Source organism: Eschrichtius robustus, chromosome 7 (genome assembly GCF_028021215.1).
Source record: "Eschrichtius robustus isolate mEscRob2 chromosome 7, mEscRob2.pri, whole genome shotgun sequence".
Classification (NCBI taxonomy): Eukaryota; Metazoa; Chordata; class Mammalia; order Artiodactyla; family Eschrichtiidae; genus Eschrichtius; species Eschrichtius robustus.
Window position 1 is genome coordinate 104,758,572 of NC_090830.1, and position 12,033 is coordinate 104,770,604.

The 12,033-nt window shown below is 34.5% G+C and overlaps 1 protein-coding gene across 2 annotated transcripts in view; it reads left to right on the forward strand.

Moving 5' to 3' along the window:
- The window catches only part of KIF11 (kinesin family member 11), a 52,331-nt gene that overhangs the window by 13,011 nt on the left and 27,287 nt on the right, over nucleotides 1–12,033 (forward strand). The window contains exons 10-15 of one of the 2 annotated variants that reach the window (XM_068548212.1): nucleotides 2,269–2,357; nucleotides 6,302–6,389; nucleotides 7,139–7,327; nucleotides 7,959–8,166; nucleotides 9,399–9,571; nucleotides 11,256–11,381. In XM_068548212.1, the coding sequence (XP_068404313.1) occupies nucleotides 2,269–2,357; nucleotides 6,302–6,389; nucleotides 7,139–7,327; nucleotides 7,959–8,166; nucleotides 9,399–9,571; nucleotides 11,256–11,381 (873 nt within the window). The remainder of the gene's footprint in view (nucleotides 1–2,268; nucleotides 2,358–6,301; nucleotides 6,390–7,138; nucleotides 7,328–7,958; nucleotides 8,167–9,398; nucleotides 9,572–11,255; nucleotides 11,382–12,033) is intronic. The other variant, XM_068548213.1, reaches the window with a different exon arrangement.

Genomic DNA, 12,033 nt, shown 5'->3' on the forward strand with positions numbered 1-12,033 from the left:
TCATCTAGTTTCTCCACATCCTTACCAGCATTTGGTGTTGTAACTATTTTTTATTTTAATCATTCTGATGAGTATGATAGGTAATAAATAATATCTCACTGTGGTTTTAACTTACATTTCTGTACTGGCTAATGATGTTGAACGTCTTTTCATGTTCTTATTTGCTGTTTGTTACCCTCTTTGGTGAAATGCCTGTTCATGTTTTTAGGCCCATTTTCTAATTGGATTATTTGTTGTTGTGGTGGTGGTTTGAAAGTTTTGAATATATTCTACATACTAGTCCTTTGTCACAAACATGGTTTGCAATTATTATCCCCCAGGCTGTACTTGTCTTCTCATCCTCTTCTTATGGGCTTTTGCAGAGCAAGTGTTTATGATTTCGATGTGGTCTAATTTGTCAATTTTTTTCTTTTATGCATTGTGTTTTTGGTGTCAATTGCAAGAACTCTTTGCCTACCTCTAGATCCTGAAGATTTTTTCCTTTTTTTTTTTTAAATGAAGGTTTTGTATTTCTACATCTCACATTTAATTTCATGATCCATTTTGAGTTGATTTTTGTATAAGGCGTAAGACTTAGATCAAGGTACATTTTTTTCACCTATGGGGTGCCTGGATGGCTTTAGCATTCTTTGTTGAAAAAGCTATGTTTTCTCCATTAAACTGATTTTGCACCATTGTGAAAAATCAGTTGGGTATATTTGTGTGGGCACATGTCTGGGCTTTCTATTCTGTTCCATTGATTTATGTCTGTCCCTCCACTAATATACAGTTTTATTTTTTTATTTTTATTTCTTTATTTTTTTTTATATACAGTTTTAATTACTGTAGCTTTTTAAAAAAAATTTTTATTGGAGTATAGTTGATTTACAATGTTGTGTTAATTTCAGGTGTACAGCAAAGTGTAATACCTCTTGGAATCAGGTAGACAGTTTAAAGGAAGTTTATTTGAGAAAACCTCTTTTTTCATAAAGAGCCTCAAAATTGTCAGGACCTGAGGAAAACTACAGTGATTTTATAGTCATTGTTTTTAAAATGCCAGGCTCCTTTATAAGCATTCATTTTATTTAGACACTTGAATTTTTGAACCCTAATGTTATTATTAAATCTAAAATATTTAACAGTAATTCTTTAAGATGATAAAATATTCGGTCATTTTAAAAATTTCAATTGTTTCAGTGTATATTTTTAATAGTTTGTTTTAGGATCCAATTAAGGTTTACCCTTTGCAACTTTTGGATCTATCTTTAGGTTTCAATACATTGGTTCTTCTTCCATCTACTTTCTCTCTTATAATGTATTTGTGGAAGTATCTGTATTATTGTCCTGTAGAAGTTTCCTATACTATCTTGACATGTTCTATTCTTCGTATTTTCTATAAATTGGTAGTTGGATTTTGAGGCTTGATAGATGCAGGTTTTATTTATTTATATATTTTTGGCCAAACTACTTCATAGGTGGTGGTATATTCTCCCACTAGGAAGCACATAATGTGTGGTTCTTTCTCTTTTTGAGGGGAATTGATTATATTCAAGTGACTTGATCCATTAGTTCTTTAACGATCGCAAAATGATTATTTTCTAATTCAATTATTCTTTCTTAGTTGATTGCTGGACTACCTCTATAAAGAGGAACTTTCCCTCAGCTACCCAAGTGTATAATTCTTATAGGAAAGGCAGGACAAATGCTTGATTCATTTCCTTTGACAGTTTTGAGAATAATGAGTTGGTTTCCCAGCTTTCTTAATATCATTATAAACTCATGGACTTAAAACATTTGTGCTTACCAATTGTAGTTAATATCCTCGCTGATGTTCAAACTGTCCCGTCTTTGATCAGTGGGTACCTCTTAAGTGGGTTCTTGAGTCCTTTTCACTAGCCTAGGCTTCTTTGGCTTTCTTCCTATTTTCTTTGACAAGATGTTGCAGGTTCATCCTGAATGTTTCTTGCTCCAGTCCTAGAGTCAGACACTTCTCTAAGAAATCCTGGTTCCTTTTAATGCGAGATGCTATTTAGAGACCAACCTGGGTACTGGAGGTTGTGTTTTTTCTTCAGAAGCCTGTATTTTTATAATGAGTGCATTTAAAGGAGTTTTGGAAGCTGTTGAAACACTTTATTCTAAACAGAGTAATATTGAATGAAAAGTATGGTTATGACTTTTTACCATACATTTTTATGCTTTAAAAAACATAGGAGGGCTAACTTTGTTTTATTTATTGCATATCCTCCCCAAACTGAAGTGCTAAATTGACATGACATTCTTCTTGCATAGGAGTATACAGAAGAGATAGAGCGTCTGAAACGAGATCTTGCTGCAGCCCGTGAAAAAAATGGAGTGTACATTTCTGAAGAAAATTTCAGGTAAGCCCTTGGCTATGGAAATTAATTTCTAAGAATAAGCATTTTCTGGTAATAGACTATTTGAAGTGCCTCCTATAGATGCTTCTTTTCGTTTTGACATTAACAAGTAGTTATGAAACAGTTTAAAACTCTTTTTATGTAACTTTATTTTTAGATAATGATAGATTCATATGAAGTTGCAAGAAGAGTACAGAGGTTCTATGTATTTTTCACCCAGTTTCCCACATCTTAAGTCACTGTTTGTACAGTATCAAAACTGGGAAATTGACGCTAGTACAATGTGTGTGTATAATTCTACCTCATTTTATCACATTTGTAGATTTGCTATAGTTCTACAGTTAAGATGCAGATTTATCCTATCATTACAAACATCTTGCTCCTGCTACCCCTCTGTAGTCATATTCATTCACCCTTCTTCCCCAATGATCCCTAACCCCTGGCAACCACTAATCTGTTCACTTTTTTTTTTTTTTAATATTTATTTATTTATTTATTTATTTGGCTGTGTCGGGTCTTCGTTGCGGCATGCAGGATCTTAGTTGCGGCACATGGGCTTCTCTCTAATTGTGGCGTGTAGGCTCAGTAGTTGTGGCATGCGAGCTTAGTTGCCCCGCAGCATGTGGGATCTTAGTTCCCCGACCAGGGATTGAACCCGCATCCCCTGCATTGGAAGGCAGATTCTTAACCACTGGACCACCAGGGAATTCCCTCTGTTCACTTTTTAACCCTGGAGTAGTTTGTTTTAAGGAAAGCTTCTACTGAAGCTTCATGTAGAAACAACAATAATAACAGAGGCAGAAGGCAAGTGGGATGCTAAGGATTATAACTTGAAAATTCCTGAATGCGTTTATCCCTGAAGATACTAAGGAGGGTGACTTTCACAGGGCATTTCTGATAATAACCAAAAGCATTTTAATATAACCTTTTACTCTTTTATAGATGTTACATTACATGATCATTCTAATGGTGTATAAATCATTTAATAAACTCATTTTTTCCATTTATTTTCAATTACCATAATGTGCTATATCCTCCTGATCGTTGTTCATATGTTAGTTTTCCAAATGCTCCAATTTATATTGTGTATTTATATTGTGTAGGGTATTAAACAATAATTCTCCTTTTATTCTTCCTATGTGACTTTAGTTTTGTTTGTTCCTTTCATGGCCCATACCCAGTTGGCAAAAACATTTTTACAAAAATCTTTTGTAAATTTGTACTTAATTCTTAAACTTGGTATTTTAAAATGTTTTCTTTTTTCTGTTTCTCTGGTTTTCAGATATACTCCTCTACCGTACACACTAGTGCTGCATTATTTTTTTTCAAGTGTTCACTTTACAGGTGTCCCTATTTCTATCATTTTAATATTTTTTATATGTTATATCTTACTCAATAAAAACATTTTGTATTTTAAGTTTGGTATCAGAATGCTAGAAAACCCAACTTAAACTGACTTAAAACAGCAAGGATATTTAGTCAGGTAACTGAAGGATCCTGTTTCCTGTCCTGAGTGGTAACTCTCTTCTAGGGCTAGCTGTTCATCAAGGAAGATGGTCAGCAGCAGAACAGCTACCTTCTCTCGTTCATGTCTCGTGTGGATGAGAGGCTGCCTGTCCTTTAACCATCAGAACTGGCCAGGGGAACATCACTTGTTGATTAGTTTAGTCCTCAGTTATGTCCTTGTATGAACCAATACAAAGGCAAAGGAGTTGAATTTCCCTGATTGTCTTGAGCCAGTCAGGCTTATTCCCTGGATTTAGGGATGGATTTAGCTCCCCCACCACCCCGGCCCCCATACAGGTTGGCTGCTGTACAGTCAGGGGAGAGTAATTCCCCAGAGGAAATCTGGATGCTGGAAATAGGTGCTTAGTAGGCAACCAGTGGATATCTACAAGTGGTTTTGTCTCTTGATTTGCTAATATGGTATCTTCTGCTGTTAATAGTCAAACGTTGGACACTGCAGACTAATTTTCTTATCTTCTGTTCATCTCTTTGATGTAGTTTAGATTAAGAAATAACTTTAGTTTGTCCATCCCATTATTTTAAGGACAGTGTGTACTCATAATAGGCATGAGGCATGATCTGAAATAAAGTTCATTCTGAAAAAGCTCTTAGAATTATTATACTATAAGTCAGAGAAGGATCACAAAAGCTGCAGCCAACATTTAAACATTTATCCCAAGTTTAATAGACCTTTTAAAACTATATTAAAACTATATCATTCCCTCCAGCCTCTGCCTACTCCAGCTGGCCTGCCATAGCAACCCAGCACATGCTGTCTGCACAGGGGATGTGTCTATACAAGGACATCCATGCCTTTAAGACTGGGAGAGGTAGTATACTAATTGGAAAAGATATATGTTCCCATATGTTCATTGCAGCACCATTTATAATAGTTAAGATGTGGAACCAACCTAAGTGTCCATTGACAGATGAATAAAGAAGATGTGATACATAAATAATGAAATACTACACAGCATGAAAAAGAATGAAATCTTGCCATTAATGACAACATGGATAGATCTAGAGTGTATTATGCTAAGTGAAATGAGTCAGATAAAAACAAATTTATGATTTTACTTGTATGTCGAATCTAAAAAACCAAACAAATGAACAAACATAATAAAACAGAAACAGACTCATAGATACAGAGGACAAATTGGTGGTTCCCAGTGAGGAGGGTGGTGAGGGAGTGGGCAAAAGAGGTGAAGGGGATTAAGGGGTACAAAATTCCAGTTATATAAGTAAGTCACAGGGATGTAATGTAAAGCATAGGGAATATAGTCAATAATATTGTAATAGCTTTATATGATGACGGATGGTAACTAGACTTATTGTGGTGACCATTTTGTGATGTATAAAAATATCAAATCACTATGTTGTACACCTGAAACTAATATAATATTGTAAGTCAATTATACTTCAATTAAAAATTATTTATCAAAACTATATCATTCATTAAATAACAATGTTGCATCCCTCTTGTATATTCAGTATAGGAAAAGCATTTCAAATATCCCATTCTACTTTAAAGAGCTATTTCCAATAAAGAACTAATATAGTTATCAAAAGACTGTTAGAATTAACTCTCCTCTTATACTTCAGTTCTGTCTTTTCCTTTAATTAACAATATCTCTAGCTAATAATTTGAAGAAATCTACATTCTTAAAATTCTTTGCCATTTAAGCACAGTGTGGAATAGAAAATGATTGGTAGTTACGAGGGAACTAGAAGAATGCAAAAGATAGCACTGACTTCTGAAACTTGCTAATGCTCAAAAAATCAGAGAGCCCCGTTAAAGCAGACCAGAATTATCTGGTCCAAAATGTCAGTAGTGCTAAGGCTGAGGAACTGTGCTTTAGAGAATAATCGTTTATCTCATGAGGATTTTTGCGGTGGTGTGACAGTGGTATGTGTGTGTACGGGGGTATGGGTGCTGGGGGCAGGGGGTGTAATTGCTCTATATACATACTTTAGTTTCCCAGGTTTTAGCCCCTTACCTCAACCCTTCCTCCTGTGACACCTCATGCCTTCACATCACAAGCCTCTCCTGGATTCTTTGTGTCTGGTTTATACTTTATATTCCTGATTCCTGATAGACACCTAGCTGTATGTCCCACCTCTACTTTTTTTATGTGGGTTATAATCTTCTGTCATCTTTGTAGCTTCTTAAATTATATATACACACATGTTTTTTCCCCCTCATAGGTAGGGATTCTCAGTTTCAAAATGGAGAAAACAAGAAAAAGTCTATTTATAAACCAAGGACAAAGAATACATTTGTTTTCTGCACTTAGTATCTATCGCTTGACACTTAGGCATCATTGTCATGATAGTGATAAATGGTAGAGATTATATGTAACTGCCTCAATTGTGTTAGAATAAATTTTATAAGAATTAGGAAAACATATTAACTGTCAAACTCCTTTCAAATTTTATTTTAGAGCCATGAGTGGAAAACTAACTGTTCAAGAAGAACAAATTGTAGAATTGCTTGAAAAAATTGCTGCTGTTGAGGAAGAGCTAAGTAGGGTAAGCATTCAAAACTGTATTGAATGTCATGCAAAAAGCAAATGTTAAAAGACAATTTCAGAAGGTGAGGAACCTGATATTTTTTCTTTAAGATTTTTTTTTCTTGCTGACCTTTAAACTAAAAGTAAGTTGTATCACAATTTTTTTACTATCATCAATGATAATGAAGAAGCTATTTTGACACATATGAATGCAACATTTTAAGAAATTAACTGAATTGTACAATTTAATGTTAAAGCTAAATAGTGAATGCTGAGACACTTTCATCAACATGTTTATCAGCTGAGGAAATGCAGATGTTGGGAGAAACCAGATGTTAAATAACTAAGGTAGAAAGACCTGACCCTTCAGTGCCACCCTCACACTGGCAGTGTTGGAAGGAATCTGAAGAATTAACACCACTCCATTAGACCTATTACTTGTTTTTTGTTTGTTTGTTTGTTGCATGGCTTGTGGGATCTTAGTTCCCTAACCAGGGATCGAACCTGTGCCCCCTGCACTGGAAGCGCAGAGTCCTAACCACTGGACCGCCAGGGAGCTACCCTGTTACTTGTTTTTAATGAATTTATAGGAAGAAACCAGATGCCGTATAAAATGTTCTAACCTACCTGGTAACTTGTTACAACTTTTACATGGAAATAATTTGTTTGGTTCTTCTGATATTATATTATGAACTAGCCAGGTATCTCAACAACCAGTTCAGCATTTTTTAATTCTTAAAAAAAAAATGTTTAATGTGTTATATATAGGTTACAGAATTGTTTATGGATAATAAAAATGAACTTGACCAGTGTAAATCTGACCTGCAAAATAAGACACAGGAACTTGAAACCACTCAAAGACATTTACAAGAAACTAAATTACAGCTTGTTGAAGAAGAATATTTCACGTCAGCTTTGGAAAGTACTGAGGAGAAACTTCATGATACTGCCAGCAGGGTTTGTCCTTTGTTTTAATTTGTACTTGCATTAAAGAAATTAAAGAATGGGTAGAAGTAACTCTTAGCTTAAGCGTTAATTGTGAAATTCTATTTATCCACCCCAAATGATACTTCCATCCATTTAAGAAACATTATTTTACTATTTTGTATGAATTTTCTTCACTGGAGATGCTAAGTTAAGAAAAAACTATTCCTAAAGTTTTGAAAATAGAACATGACTTTAATATACTTTGTGGATGTTTAGAATAATGGTGTTGTAATGCTTTACCTGTGGTCATGGTTGAGATTAATCAGTCTTCAAGAATTTAGTATCTTCTAATGAGTATTCAATTTTTTTATTAGGTGTACTTTTCCTAGGAATTAGTAACACATAATGGGGAAAAAAATTTGTGAGGGAGCATAATTACTAAAATAGATTGGCAAAATCAGTTTTCCTTGTCTAGATGGCTAGGGGAGGGGAAATAAACATTCCTGGATAAATTAGCATAAGTTTAAATTTTTCTTCTGATACAATATATAAAATTTACTAGTTCTTATCAGGAGAAATCCTTATGAAGCACAGATATTTTCATTAGACTGCTTTTGTCATATCCATCTTATCAACACTTATTTTTAAAAATCATATATAGTTGCTTAACACAGTTGAAGAAACTACAAAAGATGTATCTGGTCTCCATTCTAAACTGGATCGTAAGAAGGCAGTTGATCAGCACAATGCAGAAGCTCAGGATATTTTTGGCAAAAACCTGAATAGTCTGTTTAATAGTATGGAAGAATTAATTAAGGATGGCAGCACAAAACAAAAGGCCATGCTAGAAGTTCATAAAACCTTGTTTGGTAAGTTCAGGCATTTCTAATTCTAATCTTTGTGTGTTTAGTGTGAGACTAATTTAAAAACTGATAATTAAATATCATAAAAACTCAGGTGACAGTGTCACTAGTCCCCTCCAATGCACACACTATTCAGACTAGGGATTAATGCCTTTGAATTAAAACAAATGTTAGTTGAGTTTTTTCTATAAAACTCATATTACATATCTTGTTACATACCTTGTGTTTCCTTATTGAAATTTTCTGTGCATAAACATTGTCCAACTTTTTTTTCTTTTGAGAATGTGTATTTTGAATGTTTGCTATATTGTCAGAATATGTGGGTATTATTTTTAACCATAACCATTGTTGTTATCTTCATTTAGGAAAGTAAGTATCCATTCGTTTATTATTATTATTATTTTAAATTTATTTATGTATGTATGTATGTACATATGGCTACGTTGGGTTTTCATTGCTGCACGCGGGCTTTCTCTAGTTGCGGCGAGCCAGGGCTACTCTTCATTGCCGTGTGCGGGCCTCTCATTGCGGTGGCTTTTCTTATTGCGGAGCATGGGCTCTAGGCTCCTGGGCTTCAGTAGTTGTGGCACACGGGCTCAGTAGTTGTGGCTCGCGGGCTCTAGAACGCAGGCTCAGTAGTTGTGGTGCACAGGCTGAGTTGCTCCCTGGCATGTGGGATCTTCCCGACCAGGGCTCGAACCTGTGTCCCCTGCATTGGCAGGCGGATTCTTAACCACTGCGCCACCAGGGAAGTCCCCCATTTGTTTATTATTAAAGTATTGTCTTCACTATAGAAAAGTTGGAAGATGCAGAAATGTAAAAAATTGTAAAAATCACCTAGAGTCTAGTCACTCTAAGCTAACCACTAAAAATTTTGTTTATTGATTTCTAGTTTCTCTTCTTTAGCCTCTTTTATCTACAGTAATACTGTGTATTACCTTCAGTTAGAGATTAGTTTTTAGAATATTCTAACTCTTGATTTACACTGAGTTACAGTTTTGGGTCTGATACATCTACAGATGTGCCAAGTGCTTACTGAGTACTGCAGGAACGTATTTAATTTATATTTACAATAATTCCATGCTTATGTAGTGAGCCAATTATTTTAAGCTTATTTGTTATTACAAATTTCCACAACAAGGATATAATTTTGCCAACCTCTTTGAAGGTTGTATTTGTATTTAAATATATTTATTGCCGAGTTTAAATATTCTTTTTCTTTTTTCTTTTTGGTATAGGTAACCTGCTGTCTTCCAGTGTCTCTGCACTAGACACGATTACTACAACAGCACTTGGATCTCTCACATCTATTCCAGAAAATGTGTCTACACTTGTTTCTCAGATTTCTAATATGATATTAAAAGAACAGTCATTAGCAGCAGAAAGTAAAACTGTACTTCAGAAATTGATTGTTAGTAAATCTCTTATTTTTGAAGGGTTACATTTGATAAGTCTTCAAAAACAATGTTAACTGCTGTTCTTTCATCTTAAGCTTTACTAGACACAATGGTAAACATATCACTTTAAGAGAGTAGGTTTATATTTTTAAAGGTAAATCTCTTCATTGTTTTTTTCTCCCAGAAAGATTAATTTCCAAACGCATATATACAACTTTTGAAATTTTTTTCACTTAAATCCTGTAACATAAAGAGTAGGAGTTAGTAAGCCTTTTAATAACTAGAAAGAGTAGGTTTAGCTCCACATGAATTCAAGGGACCCATGACTTGTTAGCTGGCTCAGAAATTGGTCATTCATCTTTTCCTCAAGGGTTATGGAATAGTCATGCTAATGTTACACTGACCCAACCAGGAGATATTAGGTAGTTAATTTTAAAACTACAGAAATACAGAAAAATATACAAGAAAAATGACTTATAGAATTTGGAGAATGTATATAATAATTTGTGGTGTCAGGTATGTGTGGTCAAGCCCTTCTGGACTTTAACTGTGAGGTTGTTTTTCATCATTCTGTAGAAGCCAGCCATCTAATTACATAACGTTGTTTACCTTTTCCATACTTGATTTGTATATACCCTTTATTTTGTAACTGTATCATTTGTCTAGGAAGTTCTTGGTCATCTCACTTTTTTTTCTTTGTACAGGCTCTCTGCCTCCCTTTTTGAGTTTAACATATTTGTTGAACATTTTCCAAGTGAATACTGCCAGTGTTCACTGACACTGCCTAAATTCAGTGCTGTATGACATTATTTGGTAGATTTCTTCAGTCACCCAAATTTAACAAAGTTAAAAGATACTCTGTTGGTACTAACTTTTTGGTAATTGATTCATTCACTAAATGGTAGTCTGTATTTATTGATGTCTTTCTATCAAGCTATAAGCAAGCTTGAGTCTGAGGAGATGATTGCTGCTCCCACAGAATGAGTTGAAATTAGTATGCTTGCTCTTCTTTCAAAAGAAAACCAGTACCCTTTTAAGTATTTACTAATTATTTCTGTTATAGTTCCTCATGCTTGCTCTAGTAAAAGGAGCTTGGTTCAGAAGTTTTTTCTTCTTTTTATAAAAATTCCCAATCTACAGTACTTTCTCAACTTTTCTATGTAACTTGACAAGAACAAGAACCTTGACAAGTTCTTCTGATACAATAGGATATAAGTTGCCAGGTCTTCAGATTTAAATACCTCCTGCCCAAGGCCTACTTTTGAAGACTATTTGGTTTCAGCCTTTTTGACTTAGTAACCTAAACTTGTTTGAAATTTATTTCGTTAAAATATAGTTGTAGGTGTTTTTTTTTTCTTCCTTTGTTTGCAATGCTGAAATCTTATCAAATGACTGTCATTTTCCTCTCATCTGAATTCTTCTGACTTCTGTTGCATTAGACTGTTAAAAATCTATTGTACATGAAGCAACCATTTTCGTAATTACTGTATGCAGGATTAAGTAATTTATGATGAATATAAACTCTAGTAATAAATAGGCTCTGTAGGGTATACAGAATAGAGAATGGATACTTAGGATTTTAATATGCATGTGTTCAGTTAACACAGTATTTAAGATATTATCATTTATTTAACCAGCCAGATTTATGGAAGTGAAAATATTCTTTTTAAAGAGTTGTTTGTTTATTTTCAAAACCAGAATGTACTTAAGAGTGACCTCCTCAGTTCACTGGAAACAGTTTTATCCCCCACTGTGGTATCTATACTGGAAATCAATAGTCAACTAAAGCATATTTTCAAGACTTCATTGATACTGGCTAATAAGGTAACAAATATTCTTATTATCTCAAATTGTTGTTTAAGAAAGAAACTCTATCTGTGGCCACATCTAGAGAGATGTCTACATGCAAAACCCATGGGTTGTGAGAAGGAATCTGGAAGAGGGAGGAGATAGGATGCTCTCTGCCATTGATGTGGTCAGCAGAATCATGGTGAAGAAAAATAAGAGGGAATGATCTTCAAGATAAATATTTAACTTCACATAGTAGCATATATAGCGGTCTATCATATGGTGGGGGAGGAAGATACACATATGAACGTATACCCATATATGTATGCATAAATGCCTCAACATGGATAATAAAAAATCTCTGAAAGTGTTTAGAAATAGTAACAATCATCTCTCAGAGGTGGGAGTGGGACTGGGTGAGGTTCTAGGGGCTGAAGGGGAAAGGGACTTTTCTCTGCATACTGTTTTCTACCTTTTCTATTTTGTATGTATTCAAAAAAATAAAAATAAATAAATAAATAAACTTAAGACCTTTTTCTAAAACTTTTATTTATTTATTTATTTATTTATTTTTGGCTGTGTTGGGTCTTCGTTTCTGTGCGAGGGCTTTCTCCAGTTGCGGCAAGCGGGGGCCACTCTTCATCGTGGTGTGCGGGACTCTCACTGTCGCGGCCTCTCTTGTTGCGGA